The 25,992-nt window shown below is 41.4% G+C and overlaps 1 protein-coding gene across 1 annotated transcript in view; it reads left to right on the top strand.

Moving 5' to 3' along the window:
- The window catches only part of CALB1 (calbindin 1), a 79,338-nt gene that overhangs the window by 17,297 nt on the left and 36,049 nt on the right, over positions 1-25,992 (top strand). The window contains exons 4-5 of the mRNA XM_030216385.1: positions 24,290-24,370; positions 24,460-24,516. Coding sequence (XP_030072245.1) covers positions 24,290-24,370; positions 24,460-24,516 — 138 coding nt within the window. The remainder of the gene's footprint in view (positions 1-24,289; positions 24,371-24,459; positions 24,517-25,992) is intronic.

Here is a 25,992-nt window from a genome sequence, read left to right as displayed (position 1 = left end):
AAATCAACTTGGGCATTTGTCCAGCTTCCTGGGGGGCGGTAGAATAATGTGATGCATAGTTGGTCTGTTAGTGTTTTGTCAGTGATTTTTGCATACCAGGATTTTGATTGTTGAGGATATGTGTTTAGCAACAGGTTCTGCTGTGAAGGAGGATTTGTATATTATTGTAACACCTCCTCCCATTCTTTTGGTTCTGTTGATATGTATTATTTTGTATCCTGGTAAGCATAGATCTAGTAGTGCATGGTTGTCTTCAAGGTGCAGCCATGTTTCAGTTATGAGCAGTAGTCTGAGTTCTGTTTCTATCCAGTCTCTTAGTAGTGTTGTATTTACAACTTATCTCACATGTATTTGTATTGGGACATACATGTCACATTTAATGTTGGTGTTTTTAACAGTTTGTAGTTGTCTGTGTGGTCTGCCTGTTTTGCTGTTGTGATTTTGTTGGGTGTTGTTTGTTTGGTTTCATGTTGTTGGTTTTTTGGCCACTGTGTTGTTCATTAGGTGGTAATTGGACTCTTCCAGTTGTTGGTATTTTCTTATTGTGATGCATTCTGGTATTTTGTTCCATTCAGTTGGAGTTGTTGCTGGTATCCCCATTATCCACATTGCTATTGTATCGTAGAAGATCCATGCCCTTAGCTGGTCATTTTTGGAGGTTGCTTCTGGCTTTGGGGTGTTTGCATGTGAATATGTGTGTGTTTGGGCTCTGAGGTGCTTGTGTTTGTGTGTTGCATGGGGCTATTTTTTTTTTTTTCTTTTACCTTGGCTGGAGGTTTGCCTGCATCAGTGAGAATGACCAGATAGAAGAGAGGTAGCTAGTACATAAAAACAATACCTGCAGCAGTGAAAAATGTCCTTCAGTAATAGTCACGACTAAAAGATAAATGAGCAGTGGAAGTTCTTGCTCAGAGAATGGAGGATGCTGTAGCTAATCGTGGCAGCCAAGAGGAGCAACGTAGAGGGCACATACTTTCCGCATCACCCTCAGGTGAGATGTCTTGGTTCTGGGCTGCCGTTCTTCAATTGTGGATTGTGCAACTCCGAATAGGGTGCCTGCAACTTCGTGTAGGGTGCCTGCAGTATGGGTGGCAGGCCATCCAGAACTGCATCTAAGACATATTATTTATTACCTTTTGTGAAGAACTCTGGGGAAAAACAGTTGCCTGGAGGGATGGGCATTCCTTTTGATGATCTTAATTTAACTCTGACAATTGAGTATGATAATACCGGGGTATAAACATGATCGTGATTGGATATTGAAAATGTTTTTTTTTTCATCATCGTCAAGAGTTGTTTTTGAATTATAGGATTAGTGTTTTTCCTGATATATTCAGGCAGACGCAATGGAGACATCAATCTTTTCTTAAATTCAGTCCAAGAGTTCTATAGATAGGAGGTCTTTTTGGCTTAACTTCCCATGCAAGTGTGTGATGAAGTTGCAGTCTGTGAAATGTGTGTTTTTTGAACCTGACCATCTGAACTCTTTCTTGGCTTCTAGGACTGTGGTTATTCCTCCTCCATTGGGGGCTGCTACAATGACATCTACTCCATAAAGTGGTATAATTAGTCTGGGGGGGGGGGGGGGTCCTTCCTTTTCCACTTATAACAGATTTCTTGGAATTGTGCCTTGTCCTTCACTCTCCCTTTTTGTGGACTAAAATGGAGTAATTTAATATTGTGTATTGAGTATTAAAATGATGAAAAGGTTGCTTCTCTTTTCCTTATGTCTTGTGATTCTGATATTCTGTTTTGTTTTCTTTGATTTAATTTGATCCATATCTTTTCAATGCAAGATGGTTTCTTGTAATTGTATGTATAATTTCTTAAAAATAAAATTAATTGACTTCCGGTGACGTCACTGTCCTCGATGGAAGCCTGATTTTGTGGCTCCCGAGTAATCCAGCTAAAATAGCGAACTATAGCAGTAAATACGACGCATTTTGACTCATTCCCGCTGATCGAACCTCGTTTGAAAGGTTGGAAGGTAGAATGGCACAAAAGTTAAAGAACTCAGAGGCGAAAAGCGCGATGCGCAGTAGCCAGCGTACATCTAAAACGCCCTCGCGCCATGTCTCACCACACCTCGAAGAGGCCTCAGATTTTGAGTCGGAAAGATCGGAAGAAGACACAGGCAGTGTGAGGAACTCACATTCTGCTCGTTTGCTTATGGATTTGAAAAAAGATTTAGCGCATATGAAAGCGGACATAGTAGAGCGCATTGATAATTTACGAGGTGAACTTAAAGAAGTAGGTACCCGTATAGAAGATCTAGAAGTGCGGATGGATGAGCACGTGGAAGTAGTACAACAAATGCACCTACGTGAGGAAGGAACTACAACGCAGATATCTGACCTACAATATAAGATAGATGACATTGAAAATCGCAGTAGACGTAAAAATCTGCGATTTCGTGGGGTGCCAGAAGGAGGGAGCCAGGAAGAGGTCTTGAAAATAGTGCAAGAGGTTTGTGGACAGCTTCTAGCGGCACAGCCAGATACGCCTTTACCAGAGGTCGAGAGGGCCCATAGAGCGCTGGGTAATTCGCAAAATAACAGACCAAGAGACATTATTGTTCGGTTTTGGAAATTCACTGAAAAAGAGCAATTACTTGCTTTGGCACGCCAGAAGAAAGAACTGATGTATAATGAGACTTTGATAACAGTATATCAAGACCTGTCAGCAAATACATTGCAATGGCGTAGAGAGATGAAACCAATACTGGACACTTTGAATAAACATAATATCAAATATCGATGGGCCTTCCCATTTGCCCTCTGCTTTGTTATAGCAGGCAAATCATATCGAGCACGCACTGTAGCAGATGCGAAACAACTTCTTCAAGTAGCAGGCCTAATGGAACTGGAAGCGGAGGAGACAACAGCGGCCAGCAAGGCGCGGGATAAAGTTCATCAATGGAAACAAGTCTTCAATAAAGCAAAGAAGCTGCGTAAGACGACAACACGATCTGTGACTTGAACTGGGACAACACTAAGATTTTGTTATTCATGATAAGAGAGCACCCAGAGAAGTGAAAAGAAAGGTGCACTTGTATTGAACTGAAGAGTCGTATTTCAGGGATGAAGGGAGGTTAGGGAATCGGGCGGTGTGAGAGGCTGTTGACCTTGTTGGGAGCTTCATGTGGGTGAGTGTGGGAAGAGTTTTTTCTGTTTTCTACACTTCACACACGGAATACATTGTTGGGGCTGGGGTTGGGGAGGGTGGGTGGGAGGGGTTCTTAATCTTCTTCTATGTCTGTAAATGGGAAAGATTCTACTATAGGTGCTGGTATATGCAGTCTCTAATTAAGGAAGTTAGATGCTACCAGATCTAAAAGTAATAACCTGGAATGTTAAGGGTTTAAACTCTCCGAGAAAAAGACAGTTGATATATCAAGAATTAGCCAGATTGCATCCACAGGTGGTAATGTTACAAGAAACACATTTGAAACGAGCACATGAACATTTGTTTCACCCTACCTCATATTCAAAAATCTATTTTGCCTCTGATATTACCAATAGTAAGAAGCGAGGAGTGGCTTTACTTTTTCATGATAGTATACCAATACAAGTTCAGCAAATTAAGAGAGACCCAGCAGGGCGGTACCTTCTTATTAGGGGAATGCTGGAAGCTAAGGAATATACTTGGGGATCTATATATGGGCCGAATGCAAACCAAACCTCCTTTTTAAAAACGTTAAAGAGGAATATTAGACCTATGGTAGGAGGCCAACTCATATTGGGAGGTGATTTTAATGTTACCATGGACCCGAACTTAGATCGATCGGGACCTGTCTCCCGAACGGATAGAACACTGGCGGGTCAGATGGCTACATGGGTGGAAGAAATGGGTCTCTTTGATACATGGAGGGATGGGCATCCATTGGATAGGGATTACTCATTCTACTCTTCAGTACATGCCTCATATTCCCGTATAGATTTTCTTTTTCTAGATAAATTACTGGGGGGACAAGTGAAAGATACACAGATTGGAAATATTACTATTTCAGATCATGCACCCTGTGAGGTATTATTGTCCCTCTCTGGGATAGCTGATGGACATAAAAGGTGGACCTTTAACAACACTATGCTAAAAGATGAACACATCTGTGCAGATTATGTGAAGATGCTTAAAGAATATTTACATTTTAATCTGGATTCAGGCCCTTCCATTGCTATTGTCTGGGACGCTTTGAAAGCGGTATCCCGTGGCCACTTTATGAAAGTGGCGGGTCGCCTTAAGAGGCAACGGGAATCGCTAAAGAGATACTGGAGGGGTAAGATTGAAGAATTTGAGATTATTCATAAGCAAACAGGTTCACCTAGGATATATAGATCTCTTCAGGAAGCGAGGCTCCAATTAGATGAGCTGCTTTTTAGAGACCTTGAGTTTATTAATGAGAAGCTCCGTCTCCATGCGTACAATGGAAGAAATAAAATTAACCGTCAACTGGCCCTACGTTTACGTAAACTTAGGATGGACAGGAACATATTCCGAGTTAAAGATAAAAGGGGCACAACTCTTTCCACATCTCAGGCTATTGGAGAGCGATTTAGGGAATTTTATGCTGAATTATATACTAAAGATTCCTCTATACAAAATACTGCTATCCAAGCATATCTAGAGGAATTAAATCTTCCAGTCCTGCTCCCGGAGCACTGGAGCACATTGGAAGCTCCGATAGAGGTTAAGGAGGTCCTTAAAGCTATCAAGACACTGCAGACAGGCAAATCTCCGGGGGTGGATGGATATACTGGAGAATATTACAAGACATTTGCCCCATATCTTGCGCCTATATTGACAGAGGTTTTGAATTTTGTTAGGGAAGGAGGGAATTTGCCTCCAACCATGAAGGATGCTTGGATAGCAGTTATTCCCAAACCCAATAAGGAGATAACTGAATGTGCTTCGTACCGCCCGATTTCTATACTAAATGTTGATGTACGAATCCTGGCCAAAGTAATGGCCACTAGGTTGGTGGGTATTTTACCGACCCTAATACACTCTGATCAGGTAGGCTTTATAATGGGCAGACAAGCCTCTGATAATATTAGAAGGACGATGGACGTCATGTACTTGGCGCAGCAGCAAAAGTCCCCATGCTGTTTGCTAAGTATAGACGCTGAGAAGGCCTTTGACCGGGTGCATTGGTCCTTTCTGCACTCGGTCTTACAAAAGTTTGGGTTTGGACCTATGTTTAGAGGGTTGGTGCAAGAATTATACACTGCACCTAGGGCCTGTGTTAAGATTAATGGTAACTCTTCCCCTTTTTTTGAGTTATCTCGAGGAACTCGTCAGGGTTGCCCACTCTCCCCCTTATTATTTGCTCTAGTACTGGAACCTTTAGCTCATAATATCAGATCCAACCCGGGTGTCCAAGGGCTGAAGGCGGGGAGATGGGAGTCAAAAATTGCTCTTTTTGCAGATGACATTTTGTTGACCTTAATCTCACCCTTAACATCTCTACCAGCAGTATTTACGGAGATTGAGGCATATAGTCAAGTATCAGGATTTAAAATTAATTATACAAAGACTGAAGCCATGGCAGTGGGGATGGAGGAGAGAGACTATCAGACCTGCTGTCAGACATATCCGTTGACTTGGGTCAAGCAGGGATTACGGTATTTGGGGGTGATACTTACCAGTAAATTGAATGACATGAGTACAGCCAACTATTTGCCCTTAATTAAGGAAATTAGGAGAGATCTAGATAGATGGGATCCCTTGCATCTCTCGTGGTTTGGGAGAGTGGCAACTGTGAAGATGAATATTCTCCCACGTCTGCTATATCTATTTCAGTCTATACCGCTTCCAATTAATAATCGTATGCTTCATTTGCTCCAAACCAGAATAGAACACTTTATATGGCAGGGTCATAGGGCTCGTCTCCCTAGGTCCCGTTTATATGCAGCTAGGAAAAGTAAGGGTGGACTGGGGGTACCACATTTGGGGCTATATCACAGAGCTGCCCAAGCGAAAGCTGCAATAGAATGGTTCCATGAATCAGAACATAAGCTTTGGATTCAGATAGAGCAGTATATGATACAGAGCCCACTAAGGTTGGGACAATTGTTTTGGCTGGCACCTAGATATCGATATTTACCTCAACCCTTAAATCCAATCATTCAATACACCTTTTCTTGTTGGGACAAATTAGAGAGAATGAAAGGATTCTATGAATCACGACTAACACCTATAGCTTACAATGCAGCATTCCCTCCTGGATGCACACTGTCTCCTTTTATTAAATGGCGGAAAACTAGATTGATTTGGTGGGGGCAGTTAATGAAAGATGAGCGCTTCATTACATTTGGGGAGTTGGCTAGTGAATATGACTTACCTCAGCAAGACCAATATGCATATAATCAGATTATTCATTTCCTTCAGACAGCAGGTTTGAAGCGTAAGTTATGTGGGGAAGTTACTTTTTTAGAGCAACTATGTGTGGAAACTGAAAAATCCAAGGGTTTGATCTCTAAGTTATACAGCCATTTGAGGGACTCCCTAGGGGTTAGTTGTAGACACCGGGATAAGTGGGAAAGCGAATTGGGAGTGACATATACCCCTGAAATGTGGCAACAGATGGAGCGGGCCTCAGTTCACAGCTCTCGAGCAGTCAATATCCAAGAAAATTGTACAAAAGTAATATATCGCTGGTATCTCACCCCGGCAAGGCTACATCATATGTACCCTGGGGCATCGAAATTATGCTGGAGAGGCTGTGGACAGATTGGCACAATGGGACACATTTGGTGGTCCTGTAGAAAAGTACAAGCATTTTGGAAATCGGTACGAGGCAGGTTGAATAGATGGGTGGAGGGTAACATACCATGGGACCCTGCAGTGTTTTTATTTAATAGACCAATCATGGGGCTCACTAGCCAGGGGAGCCAGCTGGCAAAACACTGCATCAATGCAGCTAGATTGCTGATAGCACGGATGTGGAAACAGAATGGATGTCCCTCAATACGGCGATGGTACAATTTGGTGTGGTATATAAGTAATATGGAAAAACTAATGGCTAAGGAGCGTAAAACCCTAGCAAAATGGGAACAGATTTGGGCACCAGTAAACACATCGTTATCATAGATATGGATCTTGGAGTCATCTCTTGGGATGAGACATGGAGAAGTGAAGGGAGGGGGGGGGAGTTCTTTGGGGTTACTGGGGGGTTATAAAAGGTTTAAATGTGACAAGAAATGTTTTTGCTTTTTATGGAAATTACACTAGGAGTCTTTATGTATTATGGAAATTAATGTGAGAGGAACCTGTATGATAAGTGACTGTACAGTTTTGAATTGTACTTTGTGGTTTCACCCAATAAAGCTTCTTGTTAAAAATTAAAAAAAAAAAATAAAATTAATTAAATAAATAGATCTCAAAGCAAAAGCTGAGAACAGAGAGGCAGTAAGAAAGTCTCTCTGCCCCAAAGAGCTTACCTGAAGCAGTGAGAGATAAGTGACTTGTCCAATGTCGCAAAGCAGGTGATTCTTTAAAAAGGCACCCCAAGGAAGATGTAAGATGGCGTCGTAATGACTGATCGTACTGCAGCTACCTGGATTCGGTTCTGATTTGCCATCCTTGAGCGGCTCCCTGCCTGTATAAGTATGGGCACAATGAGAGGGAAGGTGCAGGAGTTTCTCTCAACTCCTGCTGCAGCCCCAGCTCTGAAGCAGGCGACTCTCGATAGATTCAAGGCTCCAGTGGAACCTGTACAGGCTTCCTCCCCTTCTTTTGGCACTGTCACGTTGGCATCGGTCAGCATTGTGGACGGGGCTTCCTTAAGCCCTGTTGAGCAGGCAGCTCCCCCGCAACCAGTAAGTAGTGGAGCTCTGGATGGTCCTGTCCCTGGTTCTCTCCTGTGTGAAGATTTGGGTGAGCAGGGAGGGCACATATTAACAGCACCTGAAAGATTGGACTCTGGCCAAGAGTTACTAAAAAATACTGCACAAATGTTACCTCTACAAACTGTGAGTACTCTTTCCCAGGTTTCTAGCTTGCCTACTCCTGCTTTATCTTCGCGGGTTTTTGTTAAACCAACAGTTGGGAAATTGGAGTCACTTTGGGACCTTGCATTTGATATGTATTCCTCTTTACAGACTTTGACTTTGGAAAACACTAAGGGTATTAAGGTTTTGTCTGAGGCTACTCTCCTCTAGGCACAGGCATCTGCCCAGCAGTCTTCTAAATTGAATTTCTTAGAGATTAAAATTCAAACTCTGGAATCTTTGGGTTTTGCCTCAATTAAAGATAAGAATTTTACTCATCTGTTGGAATACCTAGAAAATCAAATTAGGAGACATAACTTGAGATTGTTCAATTATCCCAGGTCTCCTCTTATTGCACCTGTAGATATGGTTAAGAAACATTTAATTGAGGTTCTGGGGATGTCTGGTGATTCATCACCACCTATCATACGAGCCCAGTATATAATGGTCTCAGGGAGAACTGTTGGTGAGGCCCTTCGAGGTCAAGATGGGGACAATATGAATCTGACATCTTTGGAATCTTCATTGGAAGTAATTACACAGAGAATTACTATGGTGGTATCTTTTGCTCTGGAGCTGGATCACAATGCTGTTTTGAAACTTTCTTTTAGATACTTGGACACACAGTTCTTGGGTTCAAAAGCTTGAGTATTTCTTGATCTTTCAAGAGAGACACAGATCAGGCATAAGGCCTTCCTGGCCTTTTCAGCCAAGGAAATTTTTTTTTTGTTACAATTGTACCCTGCGCTTTCCCACTCATGGCAGGCTCAATGTGGCTTACATGGGGCAATGGAGGGTTAAGTGACTTGCCCATAGTCACAAGGAGCTGCCTGTGCCTGAAGGGGGAATTGAACTCAGTTTCTCAGTTCCCCAGGACCAAAGTCCACCACCCTAACCATTAGGCCACTCCTCCACTGGGCACCAATTTTGTGCTTAAATTTCATTGTTTATGTTTTGTGATGTTTCAGGGTAAACAATTTCATTTTTTTGAAACCAAGCAACTAGAAGAATTTCTTGTTGTTAAAGAAGAAATAAATGTCATTGTATAGTCCTATATTCATGCTGTAGGGGCAGACTTGGGAGGGCTTTATGGATATACAACAGTCTTGGGATTTATTTATTTCTGTAATTTTATTTTGTAAATTTAATTTCTATTTCTTGAATCTTTTTGCATTTATTGTAGATGAATGTTTATTACTTTTTCCTTTATTGTTCAAATGTTCTTCAAAGTGTATATATTTAATAATTTCTGGTTTATCTTACTGGGATATATTGTAAATTTAATAAAAAAAATATTTTTTAAAGGCACCCCAAGGGCAGTTGATAGGAGCTTCTTTTATAAAGGAACATAGGAACCTAGTTTGTTTTATACAATACTAGAGTAACCATGAAAACGCGTATGTATAAATTAGATACAAGCACTTACACCAGCCATAGAGCTGGCATAAATGTGTGTGCCTAAGTTCCAGAACATGCAGAACTCCTAGTATTCTGTAAGTTACACAAATAAGTGTGAGTCTCACCCATGCTCCATCTACCTGTAAAATATGCCATGGGGAAAATTCTCCCAAATGTGGCTACCAAAATGCTGAGCACTGAGCCCTAATTCTAAAATGACTAGAGCATAAATTGGCTTTGTAAGCCAACATGTAGTTGCTATTACTTATGCCATGTAAAAGGCAGGTGTAAATATGAGTATTCTAGGAGTGGAGGAGTAGCCTAATGGTTAGTGCAGCAGGTGTTGATCCTGGCAACCTGGGTTCAATTCCCACTGCAGCTCCTTGTGACCTTGGGCAAGTCACTTAACCCTCCATTGTCCCGGGTACAAAAACTAAGATTGTGAGCTCTCTAGGGACAGAGAACATGCCTGCATATAATGTGTACAGTGCTGCATATGTCTAGTAGCACTATAGAAATGATTTGTAGTATTCTATGTTATGTAGGAAAGTGTGAGACCCACTCATGCACTTCCCCCCTCCCCCTGTGAACATCCCCTTGCACTCATATTTTAGAATACTACTAAGTGTGGCACAGTGCAGTTACGCCATTAGCATTCATATGTACTTATGCATGTAACATTCATGTGTGTAAGAGCTAGTATTCTACATTCTTAGAATGCAAATGGTGCTTACATTTAGGCACTGACCAGCCAATATTCACCTTGAGTTAAATTGTCAGGAACAGCCGCAGACCAGTTAACTCGCATCTTGGCAGATAACCAGTCATTTTTAGTGGCATTTAACTGGTTATCACCCCTGAAAATGCCCAATTAGCGCCAAAAATAAAGCTGACAATGTTGGGGATGTTCCAGGGTATGACTGGTTGTCCCGATATTTGGAACTTAACCAGCCAGGCTTAGCAGCCAAATAAGGCCACATAAAAAGCCATGGCCAGTGAAGTCTGAATATTGGCTTAACCGAACATGTGCTAGCCAGCGTTGAAAAACCAGGATATTCAATGCTGGTTGCCCGAAATGGTCCTACACTGAATATCCGGGTTGAACACCGCAGCGGGCATTCAAAGAACTGCCCACGCCAACTGAATATTAGTGGTAAAGTTCTAGAATGAGGGGGAATATGTGTGTATTTACAGAATAGCACTTAGATGATTTACACACATAGGTGTAGATTCAAGAAAATGCCCCAAAAATTAGGCACAAAAATATGAACACTAACCCCCTAATGCTATAAAATTAGGTTCCTACTTTCTGCTTAGTGCTCAAAGTTATATGTGCAATTTGTAGAATAAGGTCAGTTGTATGCACAACTTAATTTAAGAACTGGCTGTTAATTGAAGTAAACAGCCAATTGGCTTAAATTGATGTTCACTGGCACCGATTAGCAGTTGTGCACGCAACAGTCTTTGGTCACTATACTAGAAATTATGCAAAATTTCTATTATGGACAAATTATAGGGCGGTGTGAACATGGGGGGGGAGCATGGGTGGGTCAGGAGTGTGCCTAGGAGCAGGGCCGCCGAGAGACTGGACCGAGCCCGGGGCAAGGCCACGGGTGGCCAACTTTAGTTTAGTTTATTTAAGCTTAATACACCGCCTATCATATAGCCAAAGCAGTTTACAATCCACTATAAAAATAATACAATGAGTAAAAGAAACAGGAACTCATAAAGGAAAGGGAATAAGAAAAGCTAAAAAGAGCAAGGATCAGGTAAGATGATGTAAGAGCACACACAGCTGCCCACACACTGGCCAATACATCATAACAAAAAGTCTAGAGGGAAAGACTATAGTAAATAAGTACGTCTTTAAGGCAATCTTAAAATGTAAGTAAGATTGTCCAGTGCGAAGGGCAAAGGGTAAAGCATTCCACAAAGACAGACTCAAAGAGAAGAAAGAAGAATGGTGAATCAATTGAAGTCTGATATGAGCTACTGTAGGGATAACTAATTGATTCTAGGTTGATGAATGTAGGGAGCATGTTGGTCTCCATGGATTGAACAGGGATGACAAACAAGATAGGATCTGTGTGTAAAGTGTTTTTTGGGTAAGAATCAAAATTTTATATTGTATGCAAAAGTAACTGGAAGCTAGTGATGATGTTGTCTAAACACAGGAGAGATATGATCAAAATGCCGAAGACCTGAGAGGATGCGTATGGCCATGTTCTGAATTAACTGTTATCTTTTAATGTGGATAGATGGTAGATCTGCATAAATGATATTATAGTAATCAAGTTTTGAAATAACTAAAGAATGGAGGCGTATGGAACAAGCCTCATTGCACTTGTGCCATGTCAAAGGCCAGTGTAAATGGTCACAGCTAAGGTAGGCGGCTGGGTGCATAGGTGATAGTATTCTATAACTTACACTGCAACTTCGAGACACGCCCCTGATCTGCCCATGTGCAAGTCCCCTTTGTAATTGTGTGCTATAGCATTTAGCGGCAAGTTTTGTAGAATAGCACCTAAGTGCAGTTTATTTATTTAAAATATTTATCACCTGCACAGTCCAAAAGTACTCGGCGGCAAACAAATCAACATATACAATAAAATCACAAAGATAAAATACAACATATCACATATATTCAAAACTTGGGTACATAAAATATATTCATCAAATCACATATATAATACTCCATCTCAATATTATCATTGTCCTAAATCAAACAGATATGGCGTTATTTTATCCGTCTGTCTCAAAACAGGGAAAATCAAACTTAATAAATGAATATTCTACCCCAATTAGAAGTTTGAACTATAAGATTAAGTTTGTGGGTGTCTCCCAATTATATGGTAAAGTTTCCAATCTGGAAATCAGGAAGAAACACTTATATAAATTGGAACCTCAAAGCTCCTCGAAGGGAAAATACACAAGTATCAAACAAATCTCTTCCAACTCAAGAGTCCATTCCTATCACTGGTTCCAGCAAGGAGGAAAAGAGAGAAAAACATCAAACGTAAATACTCATAGTATATGAGAAAAACGAGTGAATTGAAAAAACTATTTTCCTCCTTAACTATTACTTATTGAGAGACACCAACCACCAAACTATAACAAACTGAACCCAGCCCGATTAAATATCACTAACTAGACAGATAACCCCTAATGCAAAGAATATAGCCCTTACTTTGAACCCCCGAACCATCTAAAAAACTGATCAGTACTTAGCTGCTAGTGATGGAAAAGTCTGAGGTTGCCCCACTGTAAACCGCTGCTACACAAAAGGGGAAGGAACAACAATCCGTCTTCAGTTTAGATACTGGTGATAATAATAACCTTTCTTCTTCAGCTTGAGTACTGGTAATGCTGGTTCTCACCATTTTCAATTTCAAAATTACTTGCAAAATCAATTAGTAACTTGGTCCAATTAACACCACTTAATGTACTTAAGGCCAAATGGTGCCTAATTTAATATTTAAGTTAGGCATACATCTGACACTAGTCATAAATATAGGTGTTCAACTTTATCGAATCCAGCTCCTTCTGTATTTGCAGATATGCATGCATGCTTGCCATTGTTCTAATAAATTATACTTTTCTAGAATTGCCCTCAAAGAGTGTTAGTTACAGTAGTGAGAACTGACTCTGTCTTCCCTGGTTCTCATCCCATTGCTCTACCCACTAGACTGCTTCCTCTTTGTAGCAAATAAGGAGATGTGCTTAATGCCACTTATTGAGGTGGTGTTGCATGGCCTGCCTTATTTGCAGTGGTACCATTTTTATTCATCATGCAAATGTTTATCAAAAAATGCGAGCTTGATACAAGATAACTACAAGAATGAACATAGCATTACTTGTTAAAGTAATGTCAGCCACTAGCCGTGTAGTTCGTTGGTCCTCTGAGATTTCAGCAGGTGACTGGGAAGGTGTGTAAATTCTCTGTATAGTCCAGCCTTCTGCTGTGAGGATTGGTGCTTTACAATTCAGACAGTGCACCTTAAGTTGTGCGAAATTGTGGTACACATTGAATTCCATAACACCAGAGGGGTCCTTTTACTAAGGTACACTGAAAAGTGGGCTGTGCTAGTGTAGGCGCATGTTTTGGATGCACACAGATACATTTTTCAGCGCACCCATAAAAAAAACGTTTTTAACATTTTTGCCGAAAATGGATGTGTGGCAAAATAAAAATTGGTGCACGGCCATTTTGGGTATGAGACCTCTTACCGCCACCCATTGACATAGCGGTAATGTTTCACGCGTTAACTGTGCAGTAATCATCTACGCGCCTAGCATGATGATTACCATCCAATTTCTGCCATGTGCCGGAAAATAAAAATTATTTTCCAGTGGGCGTAGTGGACATGCGTAAAAAACAAAATTACTGCCCGGGTCACGTGATAGCCAGGCGGTAACTCTGAATTGACATGCGTTGGGTGTGTGTAGGTGCGTACCCGACTTAGTAAAAGGGCCCCAGGGTAAATCAGGTCCTGAACTGATTGTACTGCAGGAATACAATGTTTTTCCTTCTTTTGTTCCTAAAAAGATACCATTTTTACTTAATGTTAAACATTTGCACAACACTGACAGAAGTAGTGAAAAGAACCATATCTTGCCTTGAAATCCTATTTTTGTACTATCTAGCAACAGTTCATTCTCTGCTTGTGTAAAGTTCAAGTGGTTGTAGACTTATTTCCAATAAAGCAGTACAAGTCTTAATACATCATAATGAAAATGACTTAAAAATCTGAAATAAAAATGATTCTCTAAGAAAGAGAAACATTGATAAAAATAACTTGAGATGTATTGATTTTTCAACCTTGATTGAGTGAAACATTAAATTAAATGAGTGTAGTGATTCTTAGTGGTATGTTAGAACTGCGATCTCTGTTTTCAGCCATTTGCCTTTGGCTATCAATGCAAAGAATGAGATGCCTCTTGTTCTCATTATTTTATTTATTTATTACATTTGTACCCCACATTTTCCCACCTATTTGCAGGCTCAATGTGGCTTACATAGAGTACCGTAGAGGTGTTTGCCAGTTCGGTCGATAAGTTATTAAGTGACTTGGGGGCTCATTTCAAAGCATTTAGACTTACAGAGTTCTATAGTAACCTATCAAACTTTGTAAGTCTAAGTGCTCTGAAAATACGTCTCTTTATGTACTATGCTTTTTCATCTTTTCAGGTCAGTGATTACACTAATGCAAACCTTCATCTGTCAGTGTAATTTAAATGTAAAGCTGCATTATTCTCTTGTCATAACATATCCCTGCTGAGGAAATAAATACTAACCATGTTGGGGTAAGCCCCTTTTACCGCTTCCACGATGTCAGGATGCACCAGCCTAATGTATTAAATGATAGATCACCCAAGGTTAGCTTCACGAAATGATACATTTTGAGAAGGGAATTGTTAGTCTCCTAATGCTGTGCTGGATATAATTCTGGTTATGCTTTCAATTTTCTCTGTTTTCTGATGTTACTTTCACACTTTTAAATATAAAGGGTGACAGAGTTACAGATCTGCTGTGCAGTACTAAAGTGGCTTGAATTTGATTTTTACTGATTTTTTTTAACAGTAGCTATATCCAAAATTTGTAAAAATGGTTCCAGATTTATCATTGAAAACCTGGAGGTCCTTTTATTAAAGTTGTGTGTAGGTTGCAAAAATTAATGTCCAGTAACTGCAAAGCCTCTGTGGAAACTGTTGGGGGTGTGTCCTACTTCTTTCCATGCAGTTATTGCAGCAACAATATATTTACTGTGTGTTGATACTCAGCAATTGTTTTTATAGCCCTGCTGGATGAGCACGGCATAATGGAGATGAATAATTAGATCTCTTCCCTAAAAAGCTTACAATCTAACTAGGTACCTGAGGAAATGGAAGATAAGGCTCAAGGACACAAAGCATGGAAGTGGCAAAAGTAGGAAGTGTAACCCTGGATTTCTTGGTTTTCAGCCCACTGCTCTAATCACTAGATTACTTCCTATATGAATTGCACATACACCACATATGGAGAATATTATAATGCCTCTGTGTTGCTCCATGGTGTGATCTCACCTTGAATATTGCATTCAATTCTGGTCGCTGTATCTCAAAAAAGATATAGCGGAATTAGAAAAGTTTCAAAGAAGAGTGCCCAGAATGATAAAGGGAATGGAACTCTTCTCATATGAGGAAAGGTTAAGGTTAGGGCTCTTCAGTTTGGAAAAGAGTCAGTTCAGGGGAGATATCATTGAGGTCTACACAATCCTGAGTGGTATAAAACTGGCACAAGTGATTCAATTTTTCACTCTTTCAAAAAGTACAAAGGACAGGGGACACACAATGAGATTACATGGAAATACTTTAAAAACAAATAGGAGGAAATATTTTTTCACTCAACGAATAGTTAATCTCTGGAGCTCATTGTTGGAGGATGTGGTAACAGCGGTTAGCGTATCTGGGTTTAAAAAAAAAGGTTTGGACAAGTTCCCAGAGGGAAAGTCCAAAGTTTGTTATTGAGTTGGACATTGGGGAAGCCACTGCTTGCCCTAGAATTGGTAACATGGAATGTTGCTACTGATTGGGTTTTTGTCAGGTACTTGTGACCTGGATTGGCCACTTTTAGAAACAGGATACTGGGCTAAATGGACCATTATCCTCCATGGTAACAGTTAATGTGCAGTGATACCTTACGTTAGTTGCAAGGTGTACCCATGCCCCTTTCCATAGAATGCACTTAATCCTTGATATGGTGCATGCTGTCAGGCTGCTACATTAACCTTTGGTCTGAAACCATTCTCAAAAGTAGCACATGCTAATTCACTCATAAAAGAACCCTGTTACTAAAATGCAGTACGTTTTTTGCACTTACTGCATAGTAAAGAGGGAATTCTATAAATGGTGCAAAAAATTGGTGCTAAGCACAATTCTATAAAGGGCACACGCTCTTTAGAACCGCGCTTAGTGCCAGTTCTCATGCCTAACTTTAGGGACCAGACCTATGCCTGCTGAAACCTGGTGTAAATGCTGGTGCCCAAGTTAGGCGTGCTGAGCCAGTAGTGTATAATTACACATGTAACTTGTTGGAATGCTACTGACATGCCTGTGGTCATGCCTTCTTTTGGTTTACATGCTAGTAGAGTTAGGCGCCATGCCTTATAAAATAGTGCATATCCAGGTGCATTCAATAACTGATTGTTAGCACCCAATTATTGATAGTTTAGGGCTTGTTACTCAGTTAAATTGTGTGTGTATCTTGGGTGCAAGCATAAATTTAGGCATGCAAAACTTGGTGCCATATATAGAATCAAGAGGCAAGCGCAAAGGCTGTAAGATAACTGGTAGGGGCATGTTCAGCATTCTCTCTGCATTTTCCACAAAGACAAGTTCCCTACCATGCATTAACATCAAGTGCAATTAGTGCAGATGCACTAACGTCACCACTTGACATGACATTAAGTACACCCACACTAACCCCCGAATTCTATATATATCACGCCTTGTGTTCTGCGCTGAAATCTAAGTGTATTCTATAACAACGCACTTAAGCCAATCAGCATTTGTAACAGCACTTAACAATCAATAACAAGCACAAATGGGCAATTAGAATTTACAAGCATAACTCGCTAAGCGTATTCTGTAATGAACTGCACCTAAATTCTGAAGCGTACAGTTCAAAAGGGGTGTGGTCATGGGTGGGGAAATGGGCATTTCCAAATTTATGCGTGTTGTTATAGAATATGGCCCAGTCCGTGTAAATTTATGCACAGGGATTTTTGTTGGTGTAAATGGAGATGCATAGTTTTAGGTGCTTGGGATATCAACTAAGTGTATATTCTATATACCTTGCCTAAATCTTGTAGAATACGCTTAGGTGGAAATGTTTTCCACACAGTTTTTTGTAAGTGCCATATATAGAATCCTAAATACATTTATTTAGATTTTGCTCACACCTTTTTCAGTAGTAGCTCAAGGTGAGTTACATTCAGGTACACTGGATATTTCTCTGTCCCAGGAGGGCTCACAATCTAAGTTTGTACCTGAGGCAATGGAGGGTTAAGTGACATGCCCAAGATCACAGAAGCAGCAGTAGGATTTAAACTGGCCACCTCTGGATTGCAAGTCCAGTGCTCTAACCACTAGACCACTCCTCCACTCCATTTGCATTTGACAGCATGAGCTCATTACAGTGCACTAACTGAATGTACAGTCCATGACCAATCTCCACCTATACTCTGCTCAGTCCCCACCCCATCCCCCACTAAGAGGTTAATGCAGGATTTTTACCACTCCGTCTGTTTTAATGTGAATTAGCTAGTGTGGTAACTAATAATTAGTGCTTGCTAAAAGTAACTGCTTAGCTTGTATTAGTAAAAGGGCCTCATAGTGTTTAATGCACTTTGGGGTCCTTTTACTAAGCTGCAGTGACTGCTAGCGCTCACTTACCACACCTTAACTGCGGTATGTTTGAGATCAGTGTATGTTATCCGCACACACAAAAAATATTTCTTTTTCATGGCGAGGGTGTGTCGGGGCGAGGGGAGAGTGGACATTCTGCGCTGATCAGTTAGCGCAGCTACATTACCACACACTGACTGATTAGTGCAAGATTAGTGTGTGAGCCCTTACCACCTATAAAATAAGTGTAAACAGAGTCCTAAGTGTATTCTGTAACATGATGTGTGTAAATTCCAAGTTGCATAGTTGAAAAGGGGGCGTGTTTATGGGCATGGAATGGGTGGGTCATGGGTGTTTCGAAGATCTATGCACATTATTATAGAATACACCTGCTCTGTGTCTAATTTAGGTGATGGGGTTTAGGTCAAGTAAAGCATGGCCTAAATGGACGCGACCAAATTTGGTAGCATGGAGAGGTGCTCGGCGTATTCTATATGCTGCGCAGAAATTTAAGCCGATTCTATAAAATGTAGGCATGCTTTGTAGAATACGCCTAGGCAAGGAAATCCATCATCCCATACTGAGATTTTTCAGTCTCCAGTGATGATTACTAGGTTAGTTCATGTCTACCAGGGCTCAGGGCTTGGCATGCTTCCGACCTATTTCTAATGATGAGTCATGATTTATGCAAAATAGTGGATGTGTTGACCTACAGAGTGCAAATGAAACCATCATCTAGGCCAAGGGACATAGTCTAGTTCAAATCCATGACAGATCATCTTTTCTTTTATAAAATGAAATTGGAAAGGTTTGAGATTTCAGTCTTGAAACCGTGGACAAAAGTTCCATATCTGCTACTAACAGAGGTTTCTTGTCACTCACATGCTACATCTGCTACTCATCAATCATTTTTTTAATGGAAAGCGAAGAAATGCATACAATGTCACTTGCCAACTCATCAATAGATATAATGTACCTCATATGTCATGTCATTTGGGGTTATCACACACAAATAGTGGCAGAGACACAATTAAAGAGCTGAAGTGAACTGAGCTGAATAAAAAATGTAGTATAATGGTTGATAATGTGCCCCACTGAGCTGCTGTAGCTCAACACAGATGCAGGTAAAAATTCTTGAAGTACCAGTCTGAACAGGGATTTTTTTTTGTCTTGCTACAAATTCTGGGGTCAATATTCAATGTGATTTAAATGGGCAGGATTGTCTTCTGCCTGTTTAAATTGCTTGTGATATTCAGTGGCACTTAACCACATAGTGTAGCTGATATCGGCACTCACTGGCCATGTACCAAGTGGGAAGGTCTGGAGCGTTCATGGAAAGAGCCTTGGAGGAGCCAGGAGTTATGTGGGTGCTGGCAATATTCAGTGCACCACCTGCATAGCTAATTGGCCATGTGGGACCGCATGAAAAGCAGTCCTAACTTTGCCCAGTTAGTTATGCATGTGCCAGCACTGAATATCAGCCGGCACCTGCACAACATCCAGAGTCTCCTGCCCTCCCTCCCATCCTGGCAAGCTCTATCACAGGCTCCAATCTCCCTCCCAACCCCCCAAACACAAGGACCAGCCCCCTCCCAACTCCACAGTTAGAGGATACTACCCAGGGCTTACCTTACTCCATGGTGGTTCACTGGGGTAATGGGGACAGGAGTGAACCCCACTCACTCATGCCCCTAGCGACTCCATAGTAGAAATGGCCGTTATGACCTCTAGCAGGAGTCTTGTGATACTACTTTGATTCTTGCTAAAGATCAAAATAGCAACTTTTACTATGGAGTCACTAAGGGTAGGTGCGAGTGGGGCTCACCTCTGTCCCCATCGCCCCACTGGACCACCAGGGAGTAAGGTAGGCCTGGGGGGGGGGGGCTCCTGTAACTGGGAGAGAGTTGTTGGGAGAAGGCTGGTCCTTGTGTCGGTGGGATTGAGAGGAGGGGCATGCTCACTCCATTTATGCAGGTCCTGGCTGAATATGGTCTGGGACCTGTATAAGAGCCAGTGGCCTGTCTGCATCTGGTCAGATGCTGATATTAAGTGCTGATGCCTAGACATAGCCTGGCAAAGAATATCGGGACGTAATTGTGCCTGCAGCAGTAAGCATTTAAAAAACTGCAGATTGCCACCAGCTGAATATTGATTGGTCTGATATTAAGAATGATATAATTTAAATCTGTGAAAGTTAATACTAAAGACAAGAAGCTTAGTTGCTGCATTTTATAGCACTGCAGAATATTATCTATTGTACGAAGTGATTCTGTGCTGAGTTTATGGGAGTGGCATAGCCATGGGGGCACGGGGGCCTGGGCCCCCCAAAAAATTTGGCTCTGGGGCCCATGATTTGGCTGTTAGGAGTCCCCAACCCCTCCAGCTAAAGGGTTTGTCCCGCATTGGTCTCACAGTGCCTGGCGCCCTGTCCTGTTTTTCAGTTGCTGTGCATGCTCGTTTTAATGAAACTGAGCATGGGGACCCCCGCCAGCCAAGGTACCTTTGTAGTGGCGGTAGGGAAAGGAGTGGTGGAGGGGGGCGGAGGTGACAGCAAGAGGGCGTCGGCGGGGAGGCGGTAGTGGCCACAGGGAAGAGCAGAAGTGGCGGTGGAAGGGCCAAAATGTGCCCCCCACCTTGGGCTCTGCCCCCCCTCCTGTTGAGGTCTGGCTACGCCCCTGGTTTATGGTACCAGCTCCAAAATATACAAGGCCCATTTTCAACAGCTAGAAACTGATCTGAGGCAGAAGCCTCCTTAAAGTCAATATCCATTTCTCAGAAGCAGATGTTTATGAGTTTCCTTTAGTCCAAAAAGAAAATACTTTCAAGATCATGTAATGACTGATGGATAGTGGGTTAGTACAGATATTCATAATGTGCTCTGATCAAATGCCTAACAGCATATGATCATTCGTTCCATTCCTTAAATCAGAGTGCTTTGTTCATTTTTGAGCTGCCAGAATTTCTATTGGGTTCTTTGAGGGTTTAACACTGAAGAACTAAGATATCTTTGGATTTTTATTTTCTGTTTCCTAAGATAGAAGAGTACCTGAGACTGAGTTAGAAAAGTACCTGTGATTATCTATGAATTATACAAGCCCCCCTTTTTAGTACAACTAGGCAATTGCCTAGGCACATCCCAGATGGTGAAAAAAGGGGTACATAAGTTATTTATTTGGTGGGACCTAGGCTGGGGACAACCTTAAGGCTGGAGGGCCGGGCAAGCAAGGCATCCACACAAAAAATCCAGACCACACCATAAAGTAACTTAAAACTGTTGAAACTTTCCTGCGCTTTCAATTGATAAAGCTCAGGAACAGTGACAACCACAAATCACACCAAACACCAACTTAAATACCTTGAATATCCATTTAGGTCGACCTTAGAGATGGTCGACATAAATATTGAGATGGTTGACCTTAGAAATGGTCATCCCCAGTTTTCGGCGATAATGGAAACCGAGGACGCCCATCTCAAAAATGACCAAATCCTACTCATTTGGTCGTGGGAGGAGCCAGCATTCATAGTGCACTGGTCCCCCTGACATGCCAGGACACCAACCGGGCACCCTAGGGGGCACTGCAGTGGACTAACTGATGCACTAACTGAACGGAAAAAGCCCTTCCCTTACCGATCCCTTAGTGATTCAGAAAGGAATGGGCATGCATGAAGGAAATCGCATGCAAATGAGCTGCTCACTGTTAGCTCATTTGCACACGATTTCCTTCCTAAGGAGGGGAAGCCAGTGCAGAGCAGCCAAGCATTGTGTGGCTGCTCTGCACATGCCAAAGACGGCTTCATACATGCAGACAAGCTGCGTGTATAATAGCTGTCTACAACCTTAGAAAAATACAAGTCCAGGTGAAAACGTCCAAGTGCTTATCAGGGATGTCTTTTATTTTTTTTTTAGAGTATGGGTGAAGGATGTCCTTTACTATGCCTCTGTCCCTGCAATGGAAGTTGAGGATGTCCTTTGCTACGCCTCTGTCCCTGCAAAAAGTATTAAAAAGAAACCTCTAAAATACACTGAGACTGATACTCAAAGGGAATAGGCTCCTAAATTGGCCTCTTGAAAATTTACCAGGGCTGAAGTTCTAAACTTATGCTCCTAACATCACTAGGCTCCTAAATTTAGGAGCTTAAAAAGTGGGTGGCAACAAGAACAAATTTAGAGCAGGGAAAAGGTTAAGAGCCTAGCATTGATTTTATTTATTTATTTATAGTACATTTCTACCCCACATTTTCCCCATGCATGCAGGCACAATGTGGCTAACATAGGATAAGTAAAAATGACAATACAATAAGAGAAATGTTAAGAGACAAAAATTGGGCGAGTCTCTTAAATCCAATCAAGTGAATGGAAAACCTTAATTTAAGAATATAGGGGGTAATTCTACAACTGAGCACCTCCATTTAGGCACCTCAAGAATGCACAGTTGGATCCTATTCTGTAACTATATCTGGTTGTCCAGGTTCTGTTATAGAATACTAGAGTAACCTGGTATCAGTGCACCTAACATTTAGACACCCACAATTACTCCAGCCATCGAGCTTTCATTAACTCAGATACCTAAATGCGGCAGGGAAACACTAAGCTAGTGGTTCCCAAACCTGGTCCTGGAGTCACCCCAGCCAGTCAGGTTTTCAGGATATCCACAGTGAATATTCATGAGAGAGATTTGCCTACCAAGGAGGCAGTGCATGTAAATATCTCTCATGAATATTCATTGCAGATATCATGAAAACCTGACTGGTTGGGGTGCCTCCAGGACCAGGTTTGGGAACCACTGCACTAAGTTACATGTCTAAGTGGTAGCCCCACCCATGTCCCACCCAAGCTCCACCCATGTATATGCATCCTTGTAAATGTGGACTATGTAAATTAAGCAGGTATTTGCAGAATAGCACCTGTGCCCTAGTGGCACTTTCACAGGTATATGTATACTGAAGTGTATAAGTGATAGTATTTTACACATTCATGTGTGCAAGGGTTGCATAAACACAGACACCTAGATTATAGAATTGTCATTATAGGGCCCAATAATCAGCTGGTGGCGATCAGGGTTTTGCTGACTGCCCCGGACGTTATGTCCGGAAATTCACTGTCGGAACATGTCCATGCACCAGCATTGAATTTCTAGGTATATGGAACCAGCAAAAATGTAGCCAGATAAGTGCAATATTCAACACTTAACTGGCTATGAAAAACCGCATAAAGATAGGACTACGTATTTATGTGGCTATCTTAGTTGGTTAAGAGTTGAAAATTAGCATTTAATCAGATAAGTGCTGACTGCGCCCCCAGAAAGCTCCCAAAATAGTCGGTTTTGGCTTGAGCGCTAACCAGGCATTTTGAGAGGCACTACATAAGAATAGCTTTATTGGGTCAGACCAATGGTCTACCTACCCCAGTATCCTGCTTCCAACTGATCTAACCACTAGGTTACTCATCCACTCCCCTATCCAATTAAGTGCCAGTGAAAATGTTCAGGTAGCCCCAGATAAGCGATTTAAACGGCCAAGAGCCTCTCCTGGCCATTTAAATCATTTTTAATATCGGGCCCATAGCTTTTAGGATCTTAAATTTAAGTGAATTTTCAACTGAACTTAAGCTCCTAATATTGACAGAAAATTGACGCCAAATTTAGGAACTTAGCATAGCTTCCTAAATTAAGGAGCTCAGCTTTTTTTTGAATGCTTTAAAAACAAAAGCTACAGAAGTAGCAAAAATATTAATTTTTCCTTACTGTTCTCTCTTGCTCTTATCATTCACATATCTTTGCATTCCTCTTGATGTTTCATTTCCTCAATTGCTGATGTTGAGCAGGCAAGAATCTTAACTGCAGAGGTAGTAAGGTTCCCAAATCATCTAGGTAAACGGTTCATGAGCTGGATTAGTTCTATTGTGTCATTATTTGGAACAATGAATATTCATGAGAGAAAGATTTGCATGCACTGCCTCTTTGGTATACAAATCTCTGTCCTGCATATTTATTCTGGATATCCTGAAAACTGACTGTACCACGCATCTTGTTCCCATCATATATCTGCTCTTGATCCCTCTGCTATATGGAAAACCGTATTGTAGAAAATCTCTAGCATCATGTTAGTTAAATGTTCTAATGCATGCTTATTAGATGTGTCATTAGTATTATGCTAACATTGTATTATATCTTTGGTATTTGAATTCCAGTGCTGCTAAATGTGTATATTTTTGATACTGTTTCACAGTAGTTCTAATATTAGGTTTCAATTTAATGTTTTCAAGTTTACCTCTTTTATTATGTTTATGTTTATTCTCAGTTATTTTACTATTGGTATGCTGCTAACAAAATTGTAAAAATTTTTAATATTAAACTGTACCTGCTGCACACTGCCTTGGATGAATCTCTCTTTGTTAATAAATCCCCCAAAATAAATAAGTAGCATTTAATTCACTGAGAAACTTAAAATGCATTGCTTATGCTTATGAAAAACAAAGTATTGCTTTAAACTTTCCACTTATTGTCAATCTATTTCAGCTTGCTCAAATACTGCCGACAGAAGAGAACTTCCTACTGTTCTTTAGACAACAGCTAAAATCAAGTGCAGAATTCATGCAGGTACGCAAAGCTGTCTTTGACATTCTTGAATAGGAAGGTCATTGCAGGTTAGCAACTTCTCATACACGTCCTCCCAATTGTTCTTATAGACATGGCGACGATATGACACTGATCATAGCGGTTTCATCGAGACCGAGGAACTAAAGGTAAACTGACAAATTATTCACAGATATAACCAGAAATGGTTATTTACCATATTGTGAAGTAATGATAATTACTTTGTTTTAACAAGGATAATGAAATAGACAGAGACCTTGGTGCAAAATATTAATTGTCCTTCACCTGTGAAGTTTTTTTTTAATTTCTTGGTTCTTATGCTATGTTTAGAGGAATGTAAGAAAAAAAAGTAGGAGAGGGTGTGAAAGGGGCGGGGTGAGGGCGTGAAATGGGGCGGGGCAAGTGTCCTCTTTTTTTAAGGACAAAAAATGGTAACCCTAGCTATTCTTCCACTCTGCTGCTTCCATGATCGATGATGAACTCAGAATAAAGAAACTCCCCATATGCTTCTTGGGTGGGGGCAGGATGTGGGCAGTTAACCAAGTGTAGCATCAGGGAGAGCAGACCTGGTTTGAATTTCCATCCTTCTTGGAGAGATGTTCCTGCAGCCTGGGGTGTGCGGGCTAGCTACTTCCCAACCTGTTCTGGGAACTGGCTTGGACTCCTTTCACCATCCCTTATCTCCTGCCCTTCCTATGGAAAAGGTAGGATCTTTAGCAAAGGGGTGGGGTCTTCCACTGTCCTCTTTCACTTGCACAAATAGGCGAGCCTGGAGTTGGAGGAAGAGGAGGATAGAGAGGGTCAACATTTATTAAAGTAGGAGAATTGGTTCTCATGATTACTACCACTCCAGTATAAAGTAAATACACTTTATCAATGTGTCTGCACTGGCAGTGCTGGAAGCACCACGCCTCTTCCATAGTGTTGAATACATGAAAGGTCCTACCTCCATAGAATACACTTATGTTGTCCCTCACCTCATCACCTCCCACAAGGACGACTACTCATCCTTGCCTGCAGGAGGATGTAATGTGTCACAGATCTTGTTGGCAGGCCGTCTAGGTGGACAGACATATGAATGTTATGTCTTCGACAAGCAACAGAGGGGGGGCATAGAAAGTTTGCAAAGCTGAGTCCTGAAACCCTTCCTACAATTACATAAGTATTGTCATACTGGGACGGCCGAAGGTCCATCAATCCCAGCATCCTGTTTCCAACAGTGGCCAGTCCAGGTCACAAGTACCTGGCAAGATCCCCTCTAGAGATAAGGAAAGCTAGGGAAGGCAGCCACAGGTGCTGTGTATCACTCATTACCACAAGGGCACTACAAGGGGTTGAAGGATGTCCTTCACCTGGTTGCAAATGGAAGAGGGAGCCAGATGCTGGGCTTTGTTAGTTTGTTTACATCCCTCTGTGGCTCATCCCTTCTGCTCACTTGCCTCACCTGCTCAAGGTTGACTACCTTGTCTTGAGGGTAGTCAATAGCTGACCTGCAATCTCCCCACTCCCATCAGAGACCCCCTGAGTTGGAGGCTGAGATGGCAGGGTAGCACATGACAAACAAAGGGGAAGATGAAGAAGAAGAAAAAAAAACCCTAAGCATGGGAGGGGGTTTCAAAGAGATA

The sequence above is a fragment of the Microcaecilia unicolor genome, chromosome 1 (genome assembly GCF_901765095.1).
Source record: "Microcaecilia unicolor chromosome 1, aMicUni1.1, whole genome shotgun sequence".
In the NCBI taxonomy this organism is placed as follows: Eukaryota; Metazoa; Chordata; class Amphibia; order Gymnophiona; family Siphonopidae; genus Microcaecilia; species Microcaecilia unicolor.
The sequence above is the reverse complement of the archived record's forward strand: the minus strand, read 5'-3'. Positions and strand labels throughout refer to the sequence as shown.